This window comes from Frieseomelitta varia, unplaced genomic scaffold, assembly GCF_011392965.1.
Source record: "Frieseomelitta varia isolate USP_RPSP 00005682 unplaced genomic scaffold, Fvar_1.2 scaffold_231, whole genome shotgun sequence".
Lineage (NCBI taxonomy): Eukaryota > Metazoa > Arthropoda > Insecta > Hymenoptera > Apidae > Frieseomelitta > Frieseomelitta varia.
The window spans coordinates 570,043-596,972 of record NW_025109959.1 but is presented as its reverse complement, the minus strand read 5'-3'; the positions used below and the strand labels follow the sequence as shown (position 1 = coordinate 596,972).

The window sequence follows — 26,930 nt, the reverse complement described above, 5'->3', positions numbered from 1 at the left end:
TTTGATAATATTCGAGTATTTAAGGCCAATTTACTCGATTTGACAGATAAAGGAAATCGAAGTGCAGCAGACAGCACAACACAACTACATAAACGTTGTACTCAATGAAAGATATTTCACTTTTTGCGCAAATCTTCGTACACTTCCGCTCTGTGTGTCAGCGTGTAATTAAGAATTGCCCGTCATATTTATTATTTTCTAAAAAGGTAACACTCGAAAAACAATGTAATACATAACAATAGATAATATTATAGGTACATAATAATATGTGCTCTGTGTCATTATTTGTATGATAATTTCATCTTAACAATATTCACACATTTGTTGTTTAACCTATATAATTTTAGTGAAATGTATATATACGAAATAAATTTCAAATTTTTATTTATTGGAATAGTTTTTCTTATTTTTAAGTTAATTATATTTTAACTTTATTGGAAAAATTTTCTACTTTTTTTTTTATTTTATAAAAATATTTTCAAAAATGAAAGATGTCCTTGAGATCTGATAACATTTTATCTACAGGTTGATAAAGTTGAAAGATATAAAAAAATATAACTGTAGAATTTTTTTTTATATAACTTTATCAACATTATTAAATCACGTGACATCTAAGTAAATCTATTACTATTTTTTTTTTTGTTTAGATGGGTGAGCACACAGGTTTAACAAACTGTGAGGCACGAGAACTTTGTAAAAAGCCTGATTCAGCTACAAATGGTTATATAATGCAACAAACAATGTATCGTATTAAAGATCCAAGAAAGTCACTACCTTTTTATACCGAAGTACTTGGTATGCAGTTATTACAGAAACTTGACTTTCCTGAAATGAAATTCTCTTTGTATTTTTTGGGATATGAAGATCCAAAAGATATACCTACTGATAAGAGAGAAAGTATTGAATGGACATTTAGTCGTAAAGCTACTTTAGAACTTACTCAGTATGTTGAAAAAATACATATAGCTTAATTAACATGTTAATTTAAATTTATTAGAATTAATTTTGCCTGTTTACTTGTAGCAACTGGGGTACAGAAACTGATCCTGATCCTAAATATCATAATGGGAATACTGAACCCAGAGGATTTGGTAATATACTATTTAATTATTATATAAATAGAATATAAAGCAAAAATTTATTGTATACATATTGTAGGTCATATTGGAATTACAGTACCTGATGTAGAAAAAGCATGTGAAAGATTTGAGAGATTAAATGTGGAATTTGTAAAAAAACCTAATGATGGTAAGATGAAAGGAATTGCTTTTATCAAAGATCCTGATGGTTATTGGATTGAAATTTTAAATCCAGTAAATATTGCAAATCTAGTACCAAATCAATAAAGTATTTTACATGAAATAATTTTTTTGACTATTCACAAATGTATAAATTTCATCGAACAAAACAATCGGATGTAAAACCAAATCATTTTTATGTATATGTATACGTATATATAATTGTATATATACATGTACATGTTAAAATTGTAATTATTCATATTTATGTATATTTTATAGCACTTGTAAATTATTATATTATATTGTGTTATATGTATAATTTATGTATAATGTAATATCTAATTATTAATTAAATAAAATCAAAATATTTATTTTTAAACAATCAATTTTTTGTAGAATCAATTCGTATAAATTTTTTTCTGCTTTATTATAACTATAAATGTAATTTCATTTTATTTTATTATTGCGTGAAATTTAATGAATGGAAAGATATAGATAGAAAACTACTATTGGTTTATCTATAGCAACGTGTCACATATGCACATACACATAAAGACATTATTTGAGTAGCGAGTGGAGTATCTTCTACTACAGAGTTCCTAGGTATTTTAACTGTATACAACAGAGAAATGTCATATTACCGTATATGACTTTTAATTTTGATTAAATCATGTCTGTATAGCTACTTATATTTGACTTAAGTATTATTTGCAATAGTATTCTGCAACAACCTTTTCTCGTTTATATCATTAATATTTTGTTTGTCTCATAATTTTCAATGATCATCTATTATATCGAGGTTAGGTTTCAAACCGCAACATGATATATTATACATCTAGTATATATTATTAAAAATTATATGATAAAGAAATGAAAATGACATTTTTCCAATTGTGTCTTCGAAACGAAAAGAATATATGATTCAAATATATTATATAATAAGTATCATTCAAATTTTTTTTAGTATGGTAGAAGATAAAAAATATGAAATTGACAGCCGAATTGTGTGTGATGGACATCAAGGTACATTAAAGTATGTTGGCCCTGTTGGTGACACTAAAGGTTTGTGGCTCGGTATAGATTGGGATGATCCAACACGTGGAAAACACAATGGTACATATGAAGGAATAAAATATTTTAAAGCTAGGTAAAACTATATAGAAATGTAAAGTTATACCATAGCTTAATTGTATATGAATAATTATATATTTATTTCATAATAGACATCCAACATCAGGTTCGTTTATACGACCAGGTAAAGCAAAATTTGGAATTTCTTGTCCTGAAGCTATTAAAATTCGGTATGGTCTTATCAATGATGAATTAGCTGGCATTGACAGAGACACATTGACAAGCTTACAAAAAGAAATTAATGCACCCTTTTTGGAAGTTGTTGGTTTTTCCAAAGTAAACAAAAAACAAAGCAAATTTGATCAATTAAAAATAGTGTGGTTGAGAGAACAGTGTGTCAGTACTGCTGGTAATCCTAATGAATTAAAAGAATTATGTCCAAATTTGGAAGAACTAGATATATCTAAAAATTTAATAAATAGTTGGCAAATTATAGCAGACATCTGTTGTCAACTGCATTGTCTTGTTCGGCTTAATGTGAGGTAAATTACCAAAATTTTAATTAAATTTGTTAATAATAAGTAATTATTATTATTGTTGTCTGTTATTTCTATTACTTATTTAGTGAAAATTATTTACCAACTGAAGAAAATATGGAAGTATTAAAAGTTTCATTTTTTATGGTTAAATATTTAACCATAGCAAAAATGAATTATAATTGGTTTGATATTCAACGGTGTATGTGTATGTTTCCATCTCTACAAGAACTTTCAGTTTCTTTTAACATTATTAACATCATACAAAAACCATTAAAAGATGACAATTTAACGAAAATATGTAAATTAACTCTTGAAGGAAATTTGATATCTAATTGGGATGATATTCTTAAATTAGGGTCACTTCCATGGCAAGTTATAACAGATTTAATTTATATATACACAATTAACTATAATTTGTAATGATGTGTATTAGTAAAATATTTATATTTATATATTTGTTTGCAGCTTAGAATACCTTAATTTAAATTCAAATAAAGTAGACAAAATAAGGTTCCCAACCATTGAACCAACAGCAAAAACTACAGCCTTTTCTAATTTACGGCAATTACATATATCTCAAAATAACATATCAGAGGTAAATATTTATATGGCATAGATAAATTCTAAAGTAAAATAATTCTGCAATATAATTTATAGTGGCAATCTGTATCAGAACTAGAAAAGCTTAATAATTTAGAAGATTTGAAATTTAGAGAAAATCCTATTTTAAAAAATGAAAATATAGAGACTGCACGACAATTAGTTATAGCAAGAATCTCAAAATTGAAATCATTAAATGGCACTGAAATTTTATACAATGAAAGACGGGGTGCTGAGTATGATTATTTGAAATTATTTTTACCAAAATGGTTAGAAACAGAAAATGAGACCGAAAAGAGAAATCGATTCATAATTGAACATCCTCGATATCCAGCATTGATTGCAAGTTAGTAATGATGTACATTTACAAAATATGATATATTAAAAATTTTTAATAATTAATCATAATATATTGCGAAAAATTTTTAGAATATGGAATTTCTGATATTCCCTCATCCAAAACGAAAGTGGAAATGGTTTCCAATGTCATAACAGTAGAATTTGTATGTCCGGATCATCCGAATCAACCTAGAGGAATCAAGAGAAAACTTTTAAAAGATATGGAAGTTCAAAAAGTTATTGGACTTGCACAACGACTTTTTAGAACAGGAGGAAAAATACCAAAACTTTCATTTATACAACAAAATGTAATTATAATATTTTATAATATATCAGAGTGTGCTGTAAAATAACAAGTTTGCTTAAACATATTTATATAATAATGAACTTACTGGATTTTGATTGATTCTTTATACCACTTTTATGTAATTTTTTAGCTTTCTAAAGACGAAATACCTCTTGATAAACCACTTCAAGAACTCAGCTATTACTCAATACAAGATGGAGACCAAGTTATTGTAAGGTGGTGATATTAAATGAATTTCATAGATATAATTGTATTTTGTACACTGTTAAAATTTCATCACCATACTTTGTTATTAAACTTTTTTAATTGCATAAGTATATTTTTTGTGCCCCATTTATGATTTGCTGCACTTTGTTAATTTTTATTCTTAATTATGGTCAAGTTTTTAAATATTTCATTAGTTTATAAAAATTGTATATTACTGAAAAAAATACTTTTCATTGCAAAAATCAATACATTTTTTAATACAAATACTATACAAATTATAATATATTTTTATTTTATTTGTTAAAAATGGCACAAAATTTACTATAAATGTAATATTAAATATTTAATTTTGTTGCGCCTTTTGTTCAATTTTACTATATTCTTCTTTTTCAAGCTGTTCTCGTGTCAATAAGGATAATCCCAATTGATTTTCTCTCGTAAATGGCTGAGCCATTTGTCGTAACCAACGTTTACTTATCTAAAAGTTAGAATCGTAATTAATAATTCTTATTTTGAAAGTTTTAAATCTAAAATTTTACCTGCACAGCTTCTTCAGTTGACAAATTACATAAACTATCAGTCAAATGTTCTTGTATCCATTTTGGTAATTTACTTCGTTTATCTATTCTCGAAAATCTCTAAAAGAAACGTTTTGTTAAAGATATGATTACTAAAAATTGGAATTACTTTTTATCACTTTTATTACCTTGTCTGCAAATACCATTATACCATAATCAGTTTTTCCTCTAATTGCTCTTCCAACGCATTGTGCTGCGTGTCTCATTGCATCGAAAGTTAAAAAATCATTTTCTCTAATCTATAAAAAAAAACAATGGATATATTACTAATGATACTAATATAAATATTTATAAATTTACAATTTCGTTTAATGACCTACTTGAAATTGATCACGAAGATATTCTAATCGTGCTTTTAAAATACGTGATTGTGTATACACGTAAGGAATTCCAAACATTAAAACAGCTCTTCCTAAATGGTGATCAAAATCAACTCCTTCTGATACTTTACCACGTGCTACAGAAAGGAGAACAGCACCTCTTCCATTTTCACATGCCCGTATATAATTTATAAGAGCTAAACTCGTTTCAGCAGAATCCTGAGTTTCAATAAATAATAATTTGTGCCTTTGAAGTTGATCTACTACACCTTGGTCATACCTAGAAAAATAAAATATAAATATATGTTAATGCCACTTGATTTCAAGTAACGTTGTCTATGTATGTATAATTTGCTAACAGACAAAGGACAGCTCAGGACTTCTTGTTGATATAAAAAAATTATCATATATTTATCGCAGATTCGTCCTTTTTTTTATACTGACAAAAAGTCCAAATATTCACCGCGTTTCCCCAAGGTCATTATGTCGGGAGCGTTTACTATTGTCACCTTGGTCGCTGAATAGAAAGTCTGTTTGTTTTATAAGGTAAATTTCAACATCGACCTCCCAATCGAGGAATGACTTTCACGGATTATATCAGGGCAATAAAATACGTCCATAGTTTAAATATAATTTAAATAACTAATGCATATAAAATAGACTCGCGGATAGTGAGAAGCGAAGAAGTTAATCATAATTAGTGAGAACGAAGCATACATCATAGTGAATGTAAGTAAGCATAAGTTGTAATCGATATACAACTAAGTCTTTGTGAGAGGCCAATGTCATCATGTCGTTATAGAAGCCAATAGGCTGGTTCTATAAATTAAACTCAGTAATTTAAGTAAAAGTTCATTTCATTTCCCACAACAGTGGGTGGTCTTTGAAAAGAACAGACATATTCAAAAATGCACGAATGACAACAGTCGTGATTGACTTTAATATATATGATGTTATAAGTACAAGATAATTAATACAAACCATGCAGCAACAACAGATTCCATGTATAAGTAAGAGGTAAAAAAACAGACTAAACCATCAGGAACAGTAGCTGCAAATTCAACTAATAGTTGACCATAATTTCTTATAACAGCAACATCTTCTCTTGTTTCATACTTTGATGAAATCGCAACTTGATCGTTACCTTTTGCTACAATCTGATATTATTTTACAATTAAAATTTTAGTACAACTGATATTCTAAACAATATTATACTCACCATGGGTAAAAGACAAGGTCTAGCTAATGTCATAGTAAAAGATGACATTATGACTGGATGAAAATTTAATATTTTCGGATACATGTCTAATGGAGACAATGTTCCTGATGTAATTACTACTGACTGAAATCTATCAAATATAGGTTTCATTGCAATAGACGAATCTAGACAAACGAAGTGAAGAATAGGATTTAGAACATTTGGTGTTTTGTCATCAAATGGCTCCACAATAATTGTAAATCCTTTCGTATATGTAGATACTAATGTAGCAAGATGTGTCACTAATATAATTGGTGAAAAATCAGTTAAATCGGTTATCTCCATAGTACGTAAGAGAGAAGCCAGTCGTTCGGCACAAAACCTTAATGGTTTACGTTCTATTGAAACTTTTGTTTGAACATCTCTCAGGAATGCAGCAGGTGATTCTTGAACTACATGTTGCACACGTAAACGCGTTTTTAAATATTCTACAAATCGTTTCAAAAAACTGACAAAATGTTCTGCGTTCCTAATATTACCAGGAACCACCTCTATAACAAATATTTACATAATTACAGAATTCATTATTATTTTTATTATTTATTATTATTTTAGACATATTTAGAATTAATAATTTACCTTGTAGAATTTCGTCTGGTAAAACAGGATTAGCTAATATTATATCAGTTTCTCTTGCAACATGTGCATCTTTTAATCCTTCTACTAATCTCTCATATTCTTCTTTTAATTTATTTACATCATCCTCTCTCATCCTAAATTAATATATCTACAGTAGCTATTCACATTATTTAATGTAATATTTAGAATATAACTAGAATATAACTTACTCGGCCACTGTTTTTTCAAGAAGTTGTATATTGGCTGAACTTTTTTCTAAACTTCTTCTATTAATCTTTACACTCATTGAATCAATGCATACGTTATCTAAAATTAATTGAGTAATTAAATTCTATTATTTAAATCTTATGTCATACAATTGCATTGTACCTATATTGTGAGCTTCATCAAATACTACCACAGAACTTTTACTTAATTCTTTTGACACAGTTTCTGCAATTTTGGGATCTAATAAATAATGATAACTGTATACTATAATCTGGGCATGTAAAATCTAGAAACATGATAAAAAGGATTAGTACTTATTTTACACTATTTTAATATATAAATTACTTGTTTTCTAAAATGCTTACTGTAAACCTTGCAAGAAAATAAGGACACCAATTGCGGTCTCTTCCATATTCTTTCAAATCATCAATAGAATATATGCCTGGTGGCATAAGTTGTTCTTTACCTTCCATGTCAAATCCTTCATAAAAATTACAAATTGGTGTTGATTCATCATAATTATGTCTCTCACGAATGTATGATGCTGTCAGAGAATGGCAACGTCCATCAACAATTTTGCCTTCACGTTCTTTGCTTACCTAATTTAAATCTATTATTGGTCAACTAATACATGTGCACATTTATTTATTTAATTTATCAAATCAAATTTAAAGTTGATTACCTCTGGGTGAATACACATATTTTTCCGTGAACTAAGAACTAAGCCAACAATTTTAGGCTTACTTTCCGTTTCTTTTTCATAATAGTCTATAAGCTTTTTTAATTCTTCTATGACTTTCTCTATTTCTGGTACAGTTCGAGAACAATAAATTAACTTTGTCACATCTAATGGATTTTCCAACATATATGCTACAATTAATGATAACAGAGTTATGGTTTTGCCAGTGCCTGAGGGCATTTCCAATAAACAGTGCCCCTAAAAATTATAAATAAAATTTAAACATTAATCAATAATGATATGAATAATCACAAAAGTATACGAAATAATTACTTTAGCATCCAGGCCTCGTTTAAGCTCAAGCATATAAGCATATTGTTCTGGATAAATGTAATCATAAGGAAAATATACAAGTAGACCATCAACAGTGATTCTGTAAATGTAAATACATAGTTAAACTTTACATTTTAAGTAACAAAGAATGAAAATGAAAATTGATGTTTACTTCATAATTGTATATATCTATTACATAAATAGGATACACGATAATAACATTTATTTGTTAATATAAAAACCATGAGGTTTCAAACAAAGTATATGTAAGGTTATACACATAATGACATTTTAACTGATTATAGAACACAAATACGCAAATAGAAGTTTACATGCTTCACAATTATGAATCTTGTGTTCATAAAACAATTTTTTTTTTTTAAATGTAACAAGAAGTTATTAGCTTTAAAAACATAAATATAATAGATGCATAGTTTATTTCAATACGTTATATATTTAATTTATACATATTTTTTATTTATACATATAATACATAAAAAAAATTAAAAGGAAAATTTATATAAATTTTTTATATACTAAAAAATAATTAATATTTGAAATAATGATAATCAACTCGTATAAAACAATATTTTGGTAAAAAATTATTTGATAATAAATTGTTTACAAATTTATACAGTAAATTTTTGAGGTATTAATCGATCTTAATGTATCGATAATGTAAATATATTAAAACCGATATATCGAGTTAAACCGGAAGATGTTTGGGATTGAATGTCATTTCCGCGAGGGCGTGCAGAGTTGTTGTGCCGCACGTGCGGACGTTGTGTACAAGTCTTCATTTCTGATATAAATTCAGAATAAAAAGTCGGATATTTAAGTTCTAAAATGGGAAAACCAGGTAATTAATAATCTTTTTCATGTTGCTTTTATATTCTTTATTGTATTTATATCGATATTTTGTGAAATGAAAATTTCTAGTGTCATAACACGATGTTTGTAATTTAGTATGTAAATAATTACTTATTTTATACTCGTGCACTATAAGGTTATTTAATTTATAAATTATATATATAAATTTAGGCGAACGTGATCAATCATTTTTTATGTGAATACGTAGGGCATCAGTCAAATAAATTATAATTTTAATATTTGTACGATAGTACATTGCATTAACCTATACACTTATACGTATCCAAGAAATTTATAAAATTAATTTTGTTATAGGATTTTCACCAGGTGGTGGTGGATTTAGAGGAGGTAGAGGAGGTGGACGTGGTGGAGGAAGAGGAGGATTTGGAAGTGGTCGAGGAGGTGGTAGAGGAGGTGGTGGTGGAAGAGGTGGAGGTATGCAAGGACGTGTAGGTAAAGGAGGAAGAGGAGGAGGACGCGGTGGAGGTGGTTTTAAAGGTGGCAAAACTGTAGTCATAGAACCACATCGTCATGAAGGTGTTTTTATAGCTAGAGGAAAAGAAGATGCATTAGTTACTTTAAATTCAGTGTCAGGTTCAGAAGTATATGGTGAAAAGAGGATAACTGTACAGGTAATATAAGCAAATTAACATAATTTGTCTTTTAATTTTTGAAAAATAAAATGATTAATTATGTGAATATTGCAGGGCGAGGATGGTGAGAAGATTGAATATAGGGTTTGGAATCCATTTAGATCAAAATTAGCTGCAGCCATACTTGGAGGAATAGATCAAATTCATATGCCTCGTGGAAGCAAAGTTTTATATTTAGGTGCTGCATCTGGAACTACAGTGTCACATGTATCAGATATTGTTGGTCCAGTGAGTTTATATCTTTTTTTTTTTTAATATGTATAAATGCATACATTAGAGCCACTTTAGTGTGTTATTGCTAATTTGGTGTCGGAATTATGCTATATAAATTACATTCCCGTTTTTCTAACTAAGTAGGATACATTATGTCTTACTTTAAAAAAACGTGTGTACAAAATTAATAATTTATTATTGTAATTAATCAACAAGTAATAATTAAATCTACAAGTTATTTTTAACATATGATTATAAATTTGTTTTAGGAAGGACTAGTATATGCTGTAGAATTTTCTCATAGATCTGGCAGAGATCTTCTAAATGTTGCACAAAAACGAATAAATATTGTACCTATAATTGAAGATGCAAGACATCCTCTCAAGTATAGGATGCTTGTTGGAATAGTAGATACAATATTTGCTGATGTGGCACAACCTGATCAAGCCAGGATACTAGCTCTGAATGCCCAACTTTACTTAAGGAATGGAGGTCACTTTGTTATTTCTATTAAGGCAAGTATATATATATATATATATATATATATATATATATATATATATATATATATATATATATGTGTGTGTAAAATAATTAATATTTAAAAAAATATTCAAATATTTCTCATAAATTACATGTGCATTTAAGTTTATATAGTGATTATCTTTGATTTAGGCGAGTTGTATAGATTCCACAGCTCAACCTGAAGCAGTATTTGCCTCGGAAGTGAAAAAATTAATTGCTGACAAATTTAAACCACAAGAACAAATCACACTAGAACCATATGAAAGAGATCATGCTGTTGTAGTTGGAATTTATAAACCGCCTCCTAAAAATGCCTCGTCTCCTAAAAATATCTAAGATTCCGTTACATATTTTTAAAATTTATATTTATATTTATATCATAAGACTTATACTTTGATAGAAATAAAAAAATTTTAAAAAAATATTTAGTGTATTTAATTGCATTTAATCTATTTTTATTTTAAGTGTTATACATTATTAAAACATATACTTTGTATGTGTTCTAGTATTGCAGAAACAAATGAAAATTATAATAACATTCTGTACATCTTTATTCAGATAAATTTTTCAAGATTAAATTTTAAAATTTATGTAAAAATTAATTAAGTTAATTTATATTATTATCATACGATTCATTATGTTACACATAAACTAAAAAAATGTTTCGCCCATCGTTGAATATATCCAAAAACAGTAAGATGCATAGACCTTTGATACTGTCATAAATGATTATAACCATAAGTAACGATAGAAAATTATTTTTAGGAAATAATGCTGTCGATGAGAATCGTAAACCATCAAATAGAGTGCTTAAATTTAAGAAATCGTTAATTACAACAAGCCGTAAATTTAATTGTTCTGTGAAAAATCTAGATCGTTTAGTAGGAGGGGCAGATGCTTTCGAAGAAAGGGAAGAGATACCGAAACCAGCGGAAAAAACTGTGGAACAAACTGAAGCAGTAGAAATAGCATCTGTGAAAAAAGAAGATGGAAAATCTATTCTTACAGTTGGACCATGCTGTATTTGCATGTCGCAAGTGTCAGAATTAACCGGGTATAAATATTATTTTCCTTCATTCAATTTTTTAAAAAGACAAATTTTTTTTTGAAAAAGCAATTTTAGTAACTAAAATAATTAAAGTATTTAAAGCATTATTTTGTAACTGCAGAGATAAGAAGGTGGATGAAATGATTGATTATGTGCATCATAATTTACAAGAAGTCGGTAAAGCATTGGCCAGCTTAGGCGAGAATTTTGAGCATGATTCAAAGGTTGAGCCCTGTACGCAAGTAGAATCATCATGAAATTGGGAAAACGAGGGTACAATAAATAAAATCGCTTTATAGAATTGAATGTACAAATAAATAAAAATGAATGAATGAGACTGTCGTTTAAAACTCCCAATTTCGTAAAACAAATAAATTCGTAATTTTTTTATAAAGAAAATGTAGTTCTACTTAAAATATAAGTAGATATAAGTACATATAAGGTAATACATGCGAATTGAATTTATTTTTATAAAAGTTGATGTTCGCTGACATATTTGGTCGAATACAACAATGGATTGGGTTGGTTCAAAACAAGTTGGACATTTGTAAGAACGAGATCGATGCATTACGTAAAGAACTGATAGCACAAGCTTGTGAAATCAACAATCTAAGGAAATTGCTGGCAGAATGCCGGCAAGAACGAGAGGTGAGTTTACCAATAAAAATTTTTTTTTTATTATTATTTTTATATTGTAATATTATTATAGAAATTAGATGTAGCCACTCAGATAGTTGAAACTAGAATAACTGAGGCTTCGGTAGAACCAGAAACTCGACCTGTTATTGAGGAAGCAAGAAAAGAAGAAGTTGTTATGAAACATATAAAAAAGCCAAAAGAACCTGAAGAAAAAGAAAAAAAAAACGAAGGCTCTGAAAGAGTAATAAAAGAAGATACTGAAAGAGTAATAAAAAAAGATACTGAAAGAGTGATAAAAGAAGATACTGAAAGAGTAATGAAAAAAGATAGAGTGATGAAAGAAGATACTGAAAGAGTAATAAAAAAAGATACTGAAAGAGTGATAAAAGAAGACACTGAAAGAATAACAAAAGAGCCCAAAGAGATTGAAATTTGTACAGATGCAGCTATTCAATCAATTTTGAAAGATAAAGATTCACTGAGACGAGAAATCGAAGTAAATAAAAAGATTCGTTACTTTTGTCTTCGAATTTAGATGAAACACACTATTATATTAGAATGTTTTGATATAACTTCTGTTTGATTAAACAGCTTGAAGGTGAGATAGCAAGACTTCGTAAGGAAAATGAACGTATAATAAAAGAACGTGCCGAATATGAGAATGCGATACAACGAGCATTACTACGAGGTGTTTCTTCTTTGAATGTCGAAGCATTGAGAGTTTTGCGTTGTCCGCCAATTCCATGTTGTACTCCCTGTGCACCTTGTCCTGCTTCTGCTACGTATGATTTTAAATTTCGTATCTTATAGTTAAATCAGTATTCAAAACTGAAGGATACAAAGAAAGAAATTAATTTTAATGATGTTAATGAAGGGAAAAAGAAACATTTATTATTGATAGTCTGTATACTATGCGTTTATGATCCTTTCATTTCGAAACAAAAAAAGAAAGAGCATTTATCGATCTATGTCTAAACAAGGTCAATCTTGACTCATTAAAGTTTCACTTTCAGGGAACCGATTGTGCCTTGTAAAAAGGACGGTGCATCGGCTGGTCTCGCTAAAGGTTGCGTCACTCAACGTACTGGCAATAGTGGAAGAAATACTGTTCACGAACAAAGTTATTATACTGTAAAACGACCTTGTGCCAGTCCTTGCTGTTCTGCTGGAAAAAGTCGGAAACCCGCGTCGAACAGTAGTATGCTTTTTCTTCTTCATCAGAGAGACACGGAAAATATTTGTATCTCAAATAACATGTTAATGTCTCAAGTTTGTGGCTCACCGGTTATGAAAAAGATTGAAATACCACCGTGTCCCAGATTTATATAAGATTCATTTCTTCATTATTGAGATATAAATATTAAAGTTAACTATTTCATTGCAATAGTATTAGCCGTGAAGATATGACGTGATAATACGAATAAAAGCTTCATGAAGTGAATTTGATGTCGTTGTATAAAATACGACGCATTTAAAAATCATAAATATTCTTCATATAAAAATAGAAATATACCTCTTCACTATAGAAATTCCGAACTTTTTAATTAAAACACGATCAAACGAATCGTTTAAATTTAAAATTGTAGTGTCTTTCATATTATGATGTGAAAGTAATAAAGAAACGTGGCATTGAAAGTATAAATATAACTTTATATAACATCATCAGAAAAATATTATAAATATTAAATATCCATTCTCATAAATAACATTAAAATATTTCTTTCATTATATAATGTAAAATAGAATTGGAGGACATATCAAAGATACCGTGAAATTCTGTTGGACCTTATACCTTAAACATCATTGATACATAGTATTTTACACATTTCATAGAAGTTTCAACGAATGCGTAATGAAATTATAATATTCACAAACAGTATTTGGAAAAATAAAAACAATCTGTTTCACCAATCATTGAATCTGATCTATTGAGATACCGATTTTTGAAATTTCTCTTTAAACGATACGACAACGGACGATGTCATGGCTAAAATAAAGTAATAACAATTATAAAATATGTAATGCTCTACTCATTTTAAGTACTAACCGTTATTATATTCGAATATAATTTCCCATGATTTAGATATGAACTTTGATTATCTAAAGCAATTAATTTGATTAGCTGAAACTATATGTATAAAACAATGACATAAATATACATTTGTGTCGAAACATTTCGGTATTATGCATTAATCCTTTGCGGACGATCGACGCATATGTGTTTAACGTCATAAATGTAGCATTTATGCGTTCGGTGAAAACAATCAATAGAGCCGAAACACACATATTATGCGTTTTGCGAAACAACAGAGTCGAAATTAAACACATATTAAACAAATATGGTCTGTGTTTATAATATTGATTGTTTAAGAAAAGCAATAAGATGGCAAAATAAATATTTTTTTCATTAGATATTAAATTTATCATTATATAACGCGTACGTTATTTATTAACAAATTAAAGATAAAAAAAGAAAAATCTAGCAAATTTCACCTTCCATTGGAAAAAGAAGTGCTACAAAAACGCCCACAAATTAAATTGGACAGCTGTTATTTACAGTTGTATTATTAAATGTAATTTGGTATTAATAATTTATCTAATAAAAAGTATTAGTAAATATATTTTATAATTCTTTCATAGATATGTCTAAAATTTGGCATCTGGGAACGTTATGAGCGATATCGTGTGCAATTAAACTATAATTTCAGACGACTGTCACTGCAGCGACTCGATTCTGCAGAACGTTCGGCTTCAAACCGTTTCGCCCGCAAAGAATTAATATACAATTTATTAAACAAATTTGATAATCTTTTCTATTGATTCTTTTACATTCGTTTTTCGACGCACATTGTATGGCTGAAAAATTGTGCGTCGAAATTGCTTCCGTTTTCCATAAAAAGAGACTGCACACGTAAGTATCAGTTGTACAGGAAAAGTTTCTAGTAGTAACAAAAAGTAACAAGAAGAAATCATGATGACAGAATCTAAAGAGAGTGTGGAACTTCTCAAAACGTTTCGAGTTGTAAGACGTATGGCTGTTAACGTTTTACAAGCTGGAAACGATAACGGAATCGAAGGAGTTTGTCGTTTGTTTGCCGTAAGCATTTCGCTTTCAAAATATAATAGAGCTTATCAGTATTTCTCGATTGGCATGACGGCGGGCACTTTTCAGTCAGAATGTGTTAGTATAGAATCTAAAATATGTATGTATTGTCACGAGTCACGAGGCCATTGGTTGAAAGTGTCCTGGCAATCGTTGATAGTTCATGCCGATCGAGAAACCCATCTGAGTTTCTTAAGTTCATTTTTATAAACGTAGTTGTCTCTGAATATTATTTGTCCATTTCCTGAATACATCAATAACATTACGATATTTGTAATGTATAACAATAACCAAAACGAATAATTACAGCTTACCACGCTGGTCCAGCAGCGTGGTAATGTTATTAATATATTTTTGAAAGCGTCGATTTTCCCTAACGAAGATAAACGTTGTCATTTTGCGAAACGATCCGTAAGTTCTCTCTCTCTTTTTTTTTTTGATAGTAGAAGCGTTGCAGCAGTTTGTAGAACTCACGCAAAGTTTCGTAAGTTATGTAACTACCATATTGTCTCTGTGTCACTCGATCAGCAGTTTAAGGGCGTCTTGTTCAAAGACGTCTTAGACAACATTATCCAGCCTTGTCGTTCTTTTGCGATAGTCGACAGGACTATTCTGATTGTACAACGATATTCTTAAAATCAAGTATTATATTTCTTTTTTTATGATATCGGCATGTACGAAATGATATATCCTTAAAAAAAAAAAAAGAAAGTAAAAGAAATGTTACAAAGAAACACGCCGTCGAGTTAATAATTTTTTTTCTGTTTTTTGGACGCCTTCTGTAGTGAGGTAGCAATATGACAAAAACGTTTAAACAAGAATCATATCTGGGCCATTTTAAATTGGTTCCTTGTGGCCAATAACGCTTCGACGATCCGACGAAAGAGATTTACTTGTTGTGGACTAAATTGAGGAATTCCTCACGAGTCTTTGGATCATCTCGGAACACACCAAGCATCGTTGACGTAACCGTTTTACTATTTATTTTTTGCACTCCTCTCATCACCATGCACATGTGTCTGTAACATAAGGATACATAATAATGTTTTTATTATTCTGCAAGTATTGCTATGCTGTTGAATAATTAATCAAGCCTCACCATTAGAATCGAGAGCAATTAATTCACTGCGTTAAATAGAGCTTAGGATCTAGCTACGAGATTAGATAACAAGTATACTGTTATCTAATGACCAAGAAATAAAGATTATTATAATTTTAATACATTGTAACGCGTATATTAAACAATGTGCATACAATCAAACAAAAATTACGTATTCGCTGTTTTAAAAGAGATCCTAGTACTAAAGACGATAGTTAATCTCTTGAACAATCCCCTATTTTTATAAGCTCTCAATGTATCATTTAATCATCTTACACATAATTTTTTAATTACAAAATGAAATCCTATTTTTCCCTTTACCGAACCTGTTCTTTTTTTTTTTTTTTTTTTTCATCACGTGAAACTTGGATAATTTATTTGCAGTTAATGACTATATATATACACGTAAATATGTGTGACACAGATTACGATATTTGAATTGTTGAACACAACTTAATATCGAAGACTACTAATGGACTTGTTATTTAGTAGATTACACGATCGTAATTGTTAAATATGTTTACACATAAACGAATTAGATATCTTTATACATACGTTCTGAAGATTGAAGCGTTTTCTATCGAGTGATAGCACCTTGTTAGAACAAGGTCAGATTCTTACGTACGATTAATCCTTGCGAAAACTATTGCTCAAGATCCAAGTGCATTGGAACGAAACCGACGGAAATGCGAGACTATATGATGGAATGATATATCTTCCCGATCTATCTTGTACATTTTCTTTGTATCGTTAAATTATAAGGGTTATTGTAAGAATACTGGATGAATTTTCTTTTTGTTAAAATATACGTACACTCCTTCGACGACCACAGCCACTCCCGCTGGTTGTACCGCTTTCGTCACCGCTATTGCAATTTGTTTGGTAAGACGTTCTTGAACCTGAAGACGTCGACTGAAAATCTCTACGATTCTGTAAGGTGTCAGATAAGAAAACGAGAGTGAGTATATATTTGGAGTATTAGAAAAATGTGAAACACGCCGTGAGAAACGCAAAGAATGAACGTTCCCGCCGCGACCGTGACTCGGATGTCTGAAAATCGTATCCGTTTGAAGGATAATGTTAAGTTCATAACATTTAAAACTGACAAGCGGACGTCAATTGAGTCTAGCAATGGGTGAAAGTGGCCAGCGTGCCAACGATCGGCCCTCGTCGTTCTTTTCTTTCCGCTTTAACATGCTTTCAATCAAGGCCGTAACTACTACTGTTGACTATTACCACCAATGCAATTTGTTATCTCGAAATTGTGAAACAATTCATATCATGCTATTGCTTCACGATCAGGGCTAATCGATTTTTTTATTTCAGCGAGTTGTTCTCTTTTCACAAAAGCTACGTAAATATCTAACAAAACACTCTATGCTCGATAACAAATTTAAATTTTTATTACTCTTATCTATTACTCGATTGATCCATAAAAACATACAGCTGATGTACGAGAGAAATAATCAACGTTCAATAATTTTTATATCAATCGGATCACGTCGTAACCACTTAGCTTCGTGGGAGACAGGTTTTAATCGCGTGGAAAATAAAACTGCGCGAGTCAAGATATGGTTATTAGCAGAAATAAAACGGGTGATGATGACAGTTCAATCAGAGCGATTTAATTTGTCGCCGATGCAAATAATCTACCGTCAATTAATCGCCATTTCCACGGGACGAGATATTACCTGCCTTGATCTGAACGAACAATTCAGCCAGTTTGTTTTACGGGATTTATAGCACCGACCTGACTCATGTCAATTGAATTTTTCGATAAACGTTGCCTTCTAATTAAGAAAATTCCTCGTTACCTAGCTAACTTGCTCAGGCCGAGGACCTTCTTGCAGGGGAGATAGCCGATCGAGACTTTTCCGTAGAACGGTACCAAGTGATGCTCGCACATGGAGAACATTTCGATATTCTTCACTACAACCATCTCGTCGTGATCTTCGTCGAATATCGCGTCGTTTATAACATCTGAAAAATAGAAAGGAATTCATTATGCACACGTTCGTGAATATTGCATGAAAATTGTAAGAGAAAAATCTGATTGGTCTCTTGCAACACTCGAGTTAAATAATTGATTCTAATGTTGTTAATGACTGAATATTAATGGAAATTATAACATGATATAATCACAGGCTCAAAGATTTAAGTTTAATGTATATAAATTTTTAATTATTAAGCCAGAGCAATCATCATTTTGAAAATTTTGAAGAGTAGTTTCGAAATCTGACTTATCGCATCCTTTCATGTATATAAATAAGGAAGCAAGAATCACAGATATATTGTGCTGGAAAAAATGTTGCGCAGATATTTCCAGAGGCAGTTCTCGTTTATCGAGATCGCACGATCGTTGCACAATTTCAGCGACTTCGTGTCCGAGAAAAAAACAACCAACCTTGTACAAAGATGGGAAAATGTTGCTCGTTTAAATTGTTCTACGAGAGCACATCTTGCACGTGGGTTAAGGTCCTCACGATCCTAGCTGTGATTTACTCGATATTGACCTACTTACTACATCGTCCACGCTGATGGTGGTGTGTAGGTATGAATCGGTGGTTGCTAGGTGTCAGTGGGTAGGTAATGGAGGGTGCTCTCCACGGTTTCCACGGCAACCTTAACAAGAAACACCTTCACAATGACCGGCAATGATGAAACGAATTCGCGTCCCGGTTAACCAAGTGTATTTTTCAATGTGTAACAAGATGCCCCTGCCGAGATGTGAATAAATGATCCTTCGACATCACGAAACCTTTTCAGCGCGACGAAAAAATGGTAAAAATAAATTCTAAACGCTTCGACGCGTGGAAATTTATTTCAACGTATGCTTTTACGCGCACACCTACATACATACATCTCGACGATAGACTAGACTCGAGCAATTTCCTCTCTTCTATATGTATTACCTTTGAAGCAGACGCTGAAAGCGTACAGTTTAATTTTTCGACTCGGCGATCTAACACGATCGGCCTTCGATCCGGATTAATTCTATTCGACTGAAAGTAAGAATATGAAGAACAGAAACTCATTAATCTAACAATCGTTATATATCCTTTATTGGTAATCTTTATCCACGGAAATAGTAGGATCGAATAGTGGAAGGGAAGAAAAAGAGAAAGTGCAATCGCGAACATATGGCACGGAAAGCTAGACAACGGGCTATATCGATTTTGACATTACATCCATAGAACAATGAGCTGTCTGTAATAGTTTTGCACAGTATATTAATCTGTAATATGAACTACAACGATAGTTAACGAATGCTCAACTCAATGTTAATCCTATAATAGGATTTTAATGGCCATAAGCTCGACCCGATTTCTGCCACCGATTCTAGAGTTTCTTTAATGTTTCTGTAATGATCTCTCAAGTCTTCATTAAAGAAAAGACGGGGGACTGATGATTTCATTCGAAAACAAATATTACATCTAGATGCATTTCCAGCAGGTATTCGGGGCAGGAAGCTTATCGGTAAGAATGAAAGGCAAAGAGAACTTGTCAGAGGAGAACAATTGCGTAGGGGTAGTGTGGGAGAGTGAGTAGAAAAGAAAGAGAGAGAGAGAGAAAGAGAGAAAGAGAGAGAGTATGGGTCGAGCTTTCGTATGAAAGTGCTCCGGACTCGTTTCAGATTCACTGGGGCGAATAGAACTGCCGTTAACCGGGCTTATTTCGAGGGTAGTTCCACTCTAGCTGGATGGAGGATTAAGTCGAAGTGAATTAAAGTCTCACCGCCACCTGTAGCTACTGTTCCACCTACATCAAAGTCGTACAAGATCCGGCTTTTTATCCAGATCCATTTAATACAAGCAAGGCACGTAAACTGCCACGTGTATTTAATCAGTTAGATGAATTCGATAGATCCTTTGTGATTGAGAAATTGTTTGTTAATAATTAAAATTGGAACATAAATTTTTATAAAATCATTATAAATCGAGCCTGATATTACCTTCGAGGAAATAAACTTCAGAGGTTTAATCAGAGAGATAAATTAAAACATAGCGATAATTCTATTTTATTTAGCTGTCCGTGGAATCACAATTAACAGTAAAACTTCCACTCGGTGGGATATGACAAATGGAAGGAAAAGGTAAAATCCTTTTCGAGTTGCTGTGCGTCCCCGAGCCCCATTTATATCATGAGCTTTACCGCTCTCTTTTTTTTTTTCGAATCGTACTTAAGTCTTTTTCTCTTCTCCCCTGTGACAGATCTCAAGTAACTTGAAGGATGAAAGAAAGAAATGGACGGCACTTTCCTCGAGTGGGCATACTCATCTGTTTTATCTGTTCTATCGACCTTGTCCCTCCAGAGATTCATAATTAATTGCCCTATGTATTATTTTTTGATTAAATAGAGGATTGAATCTTTTTCGATTAACTCTTAACTTTTAATTTCGATCGTGCGATGTGTTTTTTATTCTTAGGTATTTAAGTATAAAGCCTTTAGCCCAATTTATTCCTTTTTATACATTTGTTATAAATAAAAATATAAGACGACTTACCATCGATGGACTGATCGTAACCCTTTGTGAAAAACAGCATGGCTTTCGCAGCACGTTCCGGAGTTTTTAAAAGACCCGGTCGATCGGGATCCTCGCCAAGTGAGCTCAATAGCAGTCTGTAACTTCGTGACATTTCCGGAAGTAGAGCTTCGCGTGTAGGTGGCTTGTGGTCTAGCTCCAAATCGTGATGAAACATGCATTTTTCATGCCCTGGAAAAAAAGGTGAACAAAGATTTTAGAGTATCCTTAGGTCACGGTTTCAAATTCACCGAGCTTTATTAACATTTCAAAATTTAAATTTATCCCACAGTGTTTACATCTAATATCACGAATGTATATAATTCATCATTTTTAGCTAGATCTCGTTACTGACTCTTGATCTCTCGATTCGAACCGAAGCAAAGTACGTGTCGTTGCTATCACTGGCAATAACCCAGAGATAATTATACGACAACATTCATAATTCGCAAAAAGTCAATGATATCTTTCTGTTTCGCGAGAAACTTACGAGTATCTGCTATTTGTAATATCTACCGCGATAAATGTTGTCAGCAAACACCTATCTGCAAATCTTTGACTAATAAAGATTTTCATGACGTGTCTTTCATCTCTCGATTATCCTCCGAACTATGTATGTATGTACGTACAAATGTATGTACAAAAGGATTTTTAGAGACTTCGATAGTGTCGCAAAAAAAAAAGAAAAAAAAACTGTAAAAGGAATTAACGACGTAAGAACGATACGTAACGTCAACTTCAATTACCGAGCTTATTATGAATTTTTTTTCCCTTCCCTCAGGAAGCAAAAAAAGAAAAACAAAAAAAAAAAAACGATTGCGTATTCACGAACGTTAAGCGTTCCCATTCGCAATTAGCATAACGCTGTAATTAACGGTAGCAGATACGGATCAATCGATGGATCGATCGTTTCGACGGAGGTCTCGTGCTGCCATTCGAACGATGTATGCGTATAATATTCCAATCTCGTGATGCATTTCACGATGAAGTTCGCCAGTGACGGCCGCCTCCGTCCTGCACGCGTTTGCCGAACTTGTTGCATAACGATTAACGACGGCGTTACATCGACGAGAAGACGAGATTTCTATCGATAGAAATAATTTATCACTTGTATAACGCTCCATTTGCGAGCAATCTAGAGCGTATTAAAGCGAAACAACTTCCCAGGACTTCTCTCGATGCAGATTTATTCGTGGAAGCATGGAAGGCAGGATTTAACATTGGAACTGGCGTATTCACGGCGAGAAACTAAGTTAAACCATCCTTTTGCTATAATGAACGGTATCGTGTGATTCAGCCGAGTAACGACGTTGCGCCGATATACCGAATCAATCGTTTTCCACAGTTAATATTTTGCATGCATATTGCACGCATTGTTGAAAACTAGCTAGCCAAGTTCGATTTGATATAATTACGTCCGTTATCTCGAATTATATAAATTTTCATTTATTAAAGATCAACATCGACTGTTCGATCAAAATATAATTATGTACATGTTAATGTCTCTGGTTTCTGTTTATGTTCACAAATCTAGTATTTAGTGATTTTAGCGGCAAAATTTCTCACAACTTTAAGACTTTCGTTTAAAGACAGGAATGTAAACAAGTTTTGATAAGGAGATTGTTGCGAAACATAATACATGCACATTGCCTAAGGCATACAACAACTCGGTTATCACGCGAATATTAATAATCATTTCAAGATTTGCATTCGTATAAAAGTCGCATGCGAGAAAAATGCAATGTCGCGTTTATCGATTCACGTTTATCTATCGCAATCGAAAATACTACGTGGTAAGTATGTGTGTCAAAGAAGTTGAGAACTGGATGATACGATCAATTGAAAATTCATGGAATTTTTTCATCTGTTTTCACCCGAAAATGAATTTCCATCAGAAAATTGATAGTCACGTTTCCAGGAATCGTACGTATGTATATTCGTAACATTACAGTTACGTTTCATCATAACTGTACCTTAACAGTACCCAGGATTTTTATCATCTTAAGATCAGTAGATTATGATTGACCCGAAAACGAAAACTATAGCTGGAACTCTCAAAATTTCTTTCACGTGCCGTCGGTTTCATCAATGATATCAACATGATCTCCGGAATAAAATTAAAAGTCAGTCACGTAGCCAGATTCGGGTTAAAAAACAATGAAAAAGTAATGGATAAAAACAGTAGACGTAACAACGAATGTCTCATCGTGATCCTTGGTACGTGACGTTTTTTTTCCTTTTTCTTTGTCTTTTTTTTTTTTTTACAGAAACTACAACAGACTGCGATTTCATAGAATTTGTTACGTTTGTCCAATCGATTAGGCATGGAATTAATGGGGAAAAATACTGCAACCTTAAGGAAATTGAAATAATTCTTCTTCAGACGACTGGAGTGCACAAAGGAGTTAATGACGATCGTTATTAAGGAAAAATTTAATGGATGAAGAGAATTTAAAGAGAACGCTGTTTCACACAATAATAATGTAATCGCGTATTACTTACTTGGTCAACCATAAATCATATAATTTTCAAGGAACATCGATATTACCACACTTAAATCCACAATAATATAAAATTATTTCATTCCATCCATTATGCAAAATGTAATGCAAATGAACATGAATTGCCTTTCAGCTTCACTATTTAATAATAATATTCGATATTGTATCGTATTATTATTACGTCTATTTAGCTCGAAAAAAATGAATTACTTGGTGATCAGGTAGAAATAAATGATACTCGTTTCTGGCATTCCACCAGCTCGTTATCTATTATTAATCTAGGAATCTACCTCGTGATTTGTGATGCGAACGTGGTAAAATGCCTAATCGGAGAATTGTTAATCATTTGTGGAAACAAATACCTGGCGTGGTGGAGGTACGCGGAGTTCTGGGTGTCCCCGGCACATCTAAATTGCACTCCTCGACGCTCTCCGACCAGGAAACAGTCCTCAGTGGTCCAGGCTTTTTTATCATCTTGCGATCCTCCTCGTTGTCGTCCAGGTCCTGGATTTTCGCGCATTGATTGGAAATCCCGTTCATGACTGTTCCTCTCGACTACAGCAGCAATCGCAACACGGCCTCTTCTCTAAATTCGAGGATCGATGAAGAACACAGACGTTCTATCAGAATTGATTCAAAGTGTTTCGTAAAACGAATACGGCACACGGCAAATGGAAAATAAAGAGAGAAACGAAGTGACTGGCGGTAAACGTGCAGAGTTTAAAACAATAATTGTATTACAGTGTTATTTACCAATACGTATGTACAACCGAACAATAGCGGTTTATATTCGTCGAATCGTGATTAAAAAAAAGGAATCTGTAGCATTTTTAATTTTCAAACATTAATAGTTGATATTGTATGCTTCGTCAACTGGCCGCCGTAATAGTTCTTGAAACTAGTTTCGTGGTATTATATGCGTACAAAATTAATAAAATAAACGTGTTAGGTATATATTACAATATATTACAATATATTAAGATATATTAATGTATATAGATAATAAGATATGTTAATATATTACAATATATTAAGATATATTATATAGCTTGATAATTAATAAAGTACGAACAAGCAACATGATACATGACTAGTTAGCGAAGCATTACTGTTTATGAGATATCCTATTATACTAGTAATTCAAGTGTGACGATGAATTAGTATTACAGCTTTCTATGACAGGAAAAATTTAGCCGGCGAGAAAGTACTGATCGATCGTGTCGTTTGACAAGAGGATCCTTTTTTTTTTTTTTACGAATTATAGAGTCACGTTGATGGTCATTGCCAATTTGCCCCTGATGCTTCTACCTTCTAGACAGTTTGACTCTGAATTTCGAAACAGTTTGAAACTTTCCAATGCTGTAAAGATTCGTATCATATCGTGATACATTTCATACTCGAAATTTTATAAATCTCGATGACTTTTCGAATCTTGTGTCTTTAAAATTTCAACGAAAGGTTGAAAAACTTGACACTTTACGACAGAAAATGTCTCGCGTCTTATATATAAAAACGTAAGATGAAGCATAACATAAGAGAAAATAGTTGAACACGTATAAGGTTCGAAGTGTTTTGAAGCACGTTGCTAATTTTTTTACTACGTGAATTCACGAACAATATCGCGTGTATTTATGTACTATGTGTACGTACATATAGCGTTCGGCAAATCTCAGTGAATCAGATTCGAGCGTCAAACGGATGAAACTTACTCGCAGTCAGATTGAATCTGTTGATTAACCCTTCGAGAAGTTTCGTCGAGCACCGGTACAATAGATGTGAAACGTCGTTAAAATTGTTCAACGTTTCTGTTTCTTTCACTTATCCTTCCTTTGCTTTTTGGAAACTTTAACGTTTCGTTGTTCGTGAAAGATCGAACGATCGCGATTGGATTTTATTCCTCGAAGAGAGAATACGAACGAAAACGGAGGATCAAACGAAAGAACGAAGACAGGTACTGATTCGAGATACGGGAGAAGAGAGAAGTAACAAAATAAAAAGGAGAGCGGTCAACGAGTCTGAAAGGAAAGAGAAACGACCGTGATGTCGCTCAGTCGAATGACGCAGTGTGACTGAACCGACAGAACCCGTGGAGAGTGCGAATGTTCCCTGTGGTTCTTCCCTCTCTATCACTCTTCCCCTGTCTTTGTTCCGCACCGTATCTTTGCCTCTTTCTCTCTCTCTCTCTCTCTTTCCCCCGACGATCGCTTTTCTTTTTTTCTTTTTTTTTTTTTCTTCTTTTATCTAGCTAAACTGTTAAGCCGTGTTAAGACACTACTCAATCCCCAAAAAGCAAGATTGCGCAACTGACGGGCAAAATCTCGCGTCCGCGTTCAGTATATACCATGCGAGTGCACGGTGAGAGTGACATGGAAGCGAGAATACCTCCCTCCAAGCGAACGAGATCCTCCCGGTGCAGCGTTTGAGAGGGAAATACCCAACTTTGCATGGACCATGCACCGCGAGATGCACAGTCTCAAGTGACAAGTAGCGCCTCGACTGGCGGAAAGCATCGAGATATCAGCAACTTGCGAGATCGACATGATACACTCATGAGTTTATGATTTTAGCCTGCAAAAGAGATATAGGAAGATTTATCATTTCTAAATTCAATTAAGATCTTTAATAAAATATACTTAACGGAATTGATATGGCAATAAATGAAACGACTAAAGACGTAATTTAAATTTATACCTCTCAACTCTGTCAAAGGAGATAATTCAATTTAAAAACATTCTTCGCCTCGGATCACTTTCTGGGCCATCAATGTGAATTTGATATTTCTTCCTTCTTTTGGTCTTTAACAATTGCAGATTATTAATTTTTTTAATCATTACTATTCGACACAGTAATGAATGTCAATTCAGAAATAACTTCTGCAATCCAAGATTTAAAATGCTTTTATAAAGCGTACGTAATCCTGGGTGCGGCTACATTAATGGACTTCTTAACTCCAGAATAACCAGCTTCTATAATGGAAATAAAAGCAGATACGTATATTTCAATTTTAATAAAAATCAACGTTAATTTGCATCTTCTTAATCAATGCAAATACTTTAATTTACGATTGTATTATCGTATACATTATCTATGTATCATCATATGTATTATCGATATATTACCTTAGTCATCTAATATCCGCGTGTTTTAATATTTTATTATATCTAATACTTAAAAAAAATGTTTTATTATAAAATTATAATAAAAACATCATAATGGCATATATTTTCTCTTTTACGTATAATTTGTATTGTTGTAGTTTACGTTTAATTTGTATAATTTGTTAGAAGATTTAAAGTGAAAGAAAGTTGACTCATATAATTGAACTTTTTCAGGTAACTTTGCATCCCGTGCAAAACAAATGTATATACTACATGACACAGAGATTGATTACAGGGAAAATGAACCGGCAGGAAAGCACAGAAAGTCCATCCTTTATGGGTTTTTAGAATGCAAGTCAGAATCTACGTCATCGTAATTTCCAGGAGACCGGTTCCCGGAG

The 26,930-nt window shown here is 31.9% G+C and overlaps 6 protein-coding genes and 1 long non-coding RNA gene across 11 annotated transcripts; 5 read left to right on the top strand and 2 right to left on the bottom strand.

Moving 5' to 3' along the window:
- The first annotated feature begins 63 nt into the window (after positions 1-63).
- On the top strand, positions 64-1,623 carry LOC122527768 (lactoylglutathione lyase). 2 transcript variants are annotated; one of them, XM_043652253.1, is made up of 4 exons: positions 64-206; positions 648-943; positions 1,024-1,091; positions 1,159-1,623. In XM_043652253.1, the coding sequence occupies exons 1-4, from the start codon at positions 105-107 to the stop codon at positions 1,344-1,346; spliced, it is 654 nt and encodes a 217-aa protein (XP_043508188.1). In that variant the 5' UTR covers positions 64-104; the 3' UTR covers positions 1,347-1,623. The 2 variants fall into 2 exon arrangements, with proteins under 2 accessions (XP_043508188.1, XP_043508189.1); XM_043652254.1 differs by having other exon boundaries at positions 128-254.
- Positions 1,624-1,737: 114 nt separating this feature from the next.
- LOC122527796 (tubulin-specific chaperone E) lies at positions 1,738-4,408 on the top strand. 3 transcript variants are annotated; one of them, XM_043652306.1, is made up of 8 exons: positions 1,738-1,844; positions 2,206-2,388; positions 2,465-2,854; positions 2,938-3,219; positions 3,317-3,446; positions 3,509-3,797; positions 3,881-4,098; positions 4,228-4,408. In XM_043652306.1, exons 2-8 carry the CDS (start codon positions 2,207-2,209, stop codon positions 4,318-4,320), a joined length of 1,584 nt encoding a protein of 527 aa, XP_043508241.1. In that variant the 5' UTR covers positions 1,738-1,844; position 2,206; the 3' UTR covers positions 4,321-4,408. The 3 variants fall into 3 exon arrangements, with proteins under 3 accessions (XP_043508241.1, XP_043508239.1, XP_043508238.1); XM_043652304.1 differs by having other exon boundaries at positions 1,837-1,913; XM_043652303.1 differs by lacking the exon at positions 1,738-1,844 and adding an exon at positions 1,851-2,040.
- A 107-nt stretch (positions 4,409-4,515) lies between these two features.
- LOC122527795 (general transcription and DNA repair factor IIH helicase subunit XPD) lies at positions 4,516-8,595 on the bottom strand. The gene is made up of 13 exons (XM_043652302.1): positions 8,431-8,595; positions 8,259-8,358; positions 7,929-8,183; positions 7,612-7,845; positions 7,409-7,532; positions 7,249-7,345; positions 7,040-7,173; positions 6,422-6,951; positions 6,184-6,359; positions 5,203-5,482; positions 5,011-5,121; positions 4,844-4,942; positions 4,516-4,782 (listed from the first exon to the last, which is right to left on the bottom strand). Exons 1-13 carry the CDS (start codon positions 8,433-8,435, stop codon positions 4,648-4,650), a joined length of 2,280 nt encoding a protein of 759 aa, XP_043508237.1. The 5' UTR covers positions 8,436-8,595; the 3' UTR covers positions 4,516-4,647.
- Positions 8,596-8,967: 372 nt separating this feature from the next.
- On the top strand, positions 8,968-10,897 carry LOC122527797 (rRNA 2'-O-methyltransferase fibrillarin). Its single transcript, XM_043652307.1, has 5 exons — positions 8,968-9,117; positions 9,444-9,760; positions 9,836-10,009; positions 10,264-10,509; positions 10,670-10,897. Exons 1-5 carry the CDS (start codon positions 9,105-9,107, stop codon positions 10,853-10,855), a joined length of 936 nt encoding a protein of 311 aa, XP_043508242.1. The 5' UTR covers positions 8,968-9,104; the 3' UTR covers positions 10,856-10,897.
- Positions 10,898-11,180: 283 nt separating this feature from the next.
- LOC122527799 (synaptonemal complex protein ZEP1-like) lies at positions 11,181-13,827 on the top strand. Its single transcript, XM_043652310.1, has 6 exons — positions 11,181-11,573; positions 11,689-11,791; positions 12,045-12,215; positions 12,277-12,702; positions 12,798-12,988; positions 13,220-13,827. The coding sequence occupies exons 1-6, from the start codon at positions 11,245-11,247 to the stop codon at positions 13,533-13,535; spliced, it is 1,536 nt and encodes a 511-aa protein (XP_043508245.1). The 5' UTR covers positions 11,181-11,244; the 3' UTR covers positions 13,536-13,827.
- An 8-nt stretch (positions 13,828-13,835) lies between these two features.
- On the bottom strand, positions 13,836-25,791 carry LOC122527798 (GTP cyclohydrolase 1). 2 transcript variants are annotated; one of them, XM_043652309.1, is made up of 6 exons: positions 25,141-25,791; positions 23,794-24,051; positions 20,913-21,122; positions 18,223-18,388; positions 17,222-17,338; positions 13,836-16,328 (listed from the first exon to the last, which is right to left on the bottom strand). In XM_043652309.1, exons 2-6 carry the CDS (start codon positions 23,969-23,971, stop codon positions 16,199-16,201), a joined length of 801 nt encoding a protein of 266 aa, XP_043508244.1. In that variant the 5' UTR covers positions 23,972-24,051; positions 25,141-25,791; the 3' UTR covers positions 13,836-16,198. The 2 variants fall into 2 exon arrangements, with proteins under 2 accessions (XP_043508244.1, XP_043508243.1); XM_043652308.1 differs by having other exon boundaries at positions 23,794-24,017.
- On the top strand, positions 24,050-24,678 carry LOC122527800. Its single transcript, XR_006306411.1, has 3 exons — positions 24,050-24,380; positions 24,439-24,442; positions 24,480-24,678. It is a non-coding gene; the product is annotated as an uncharacterized LOC122527800 (long non-coding RNA).
- Positions 25,792-26,930: the final 1,139 nt, after the last annotated feature.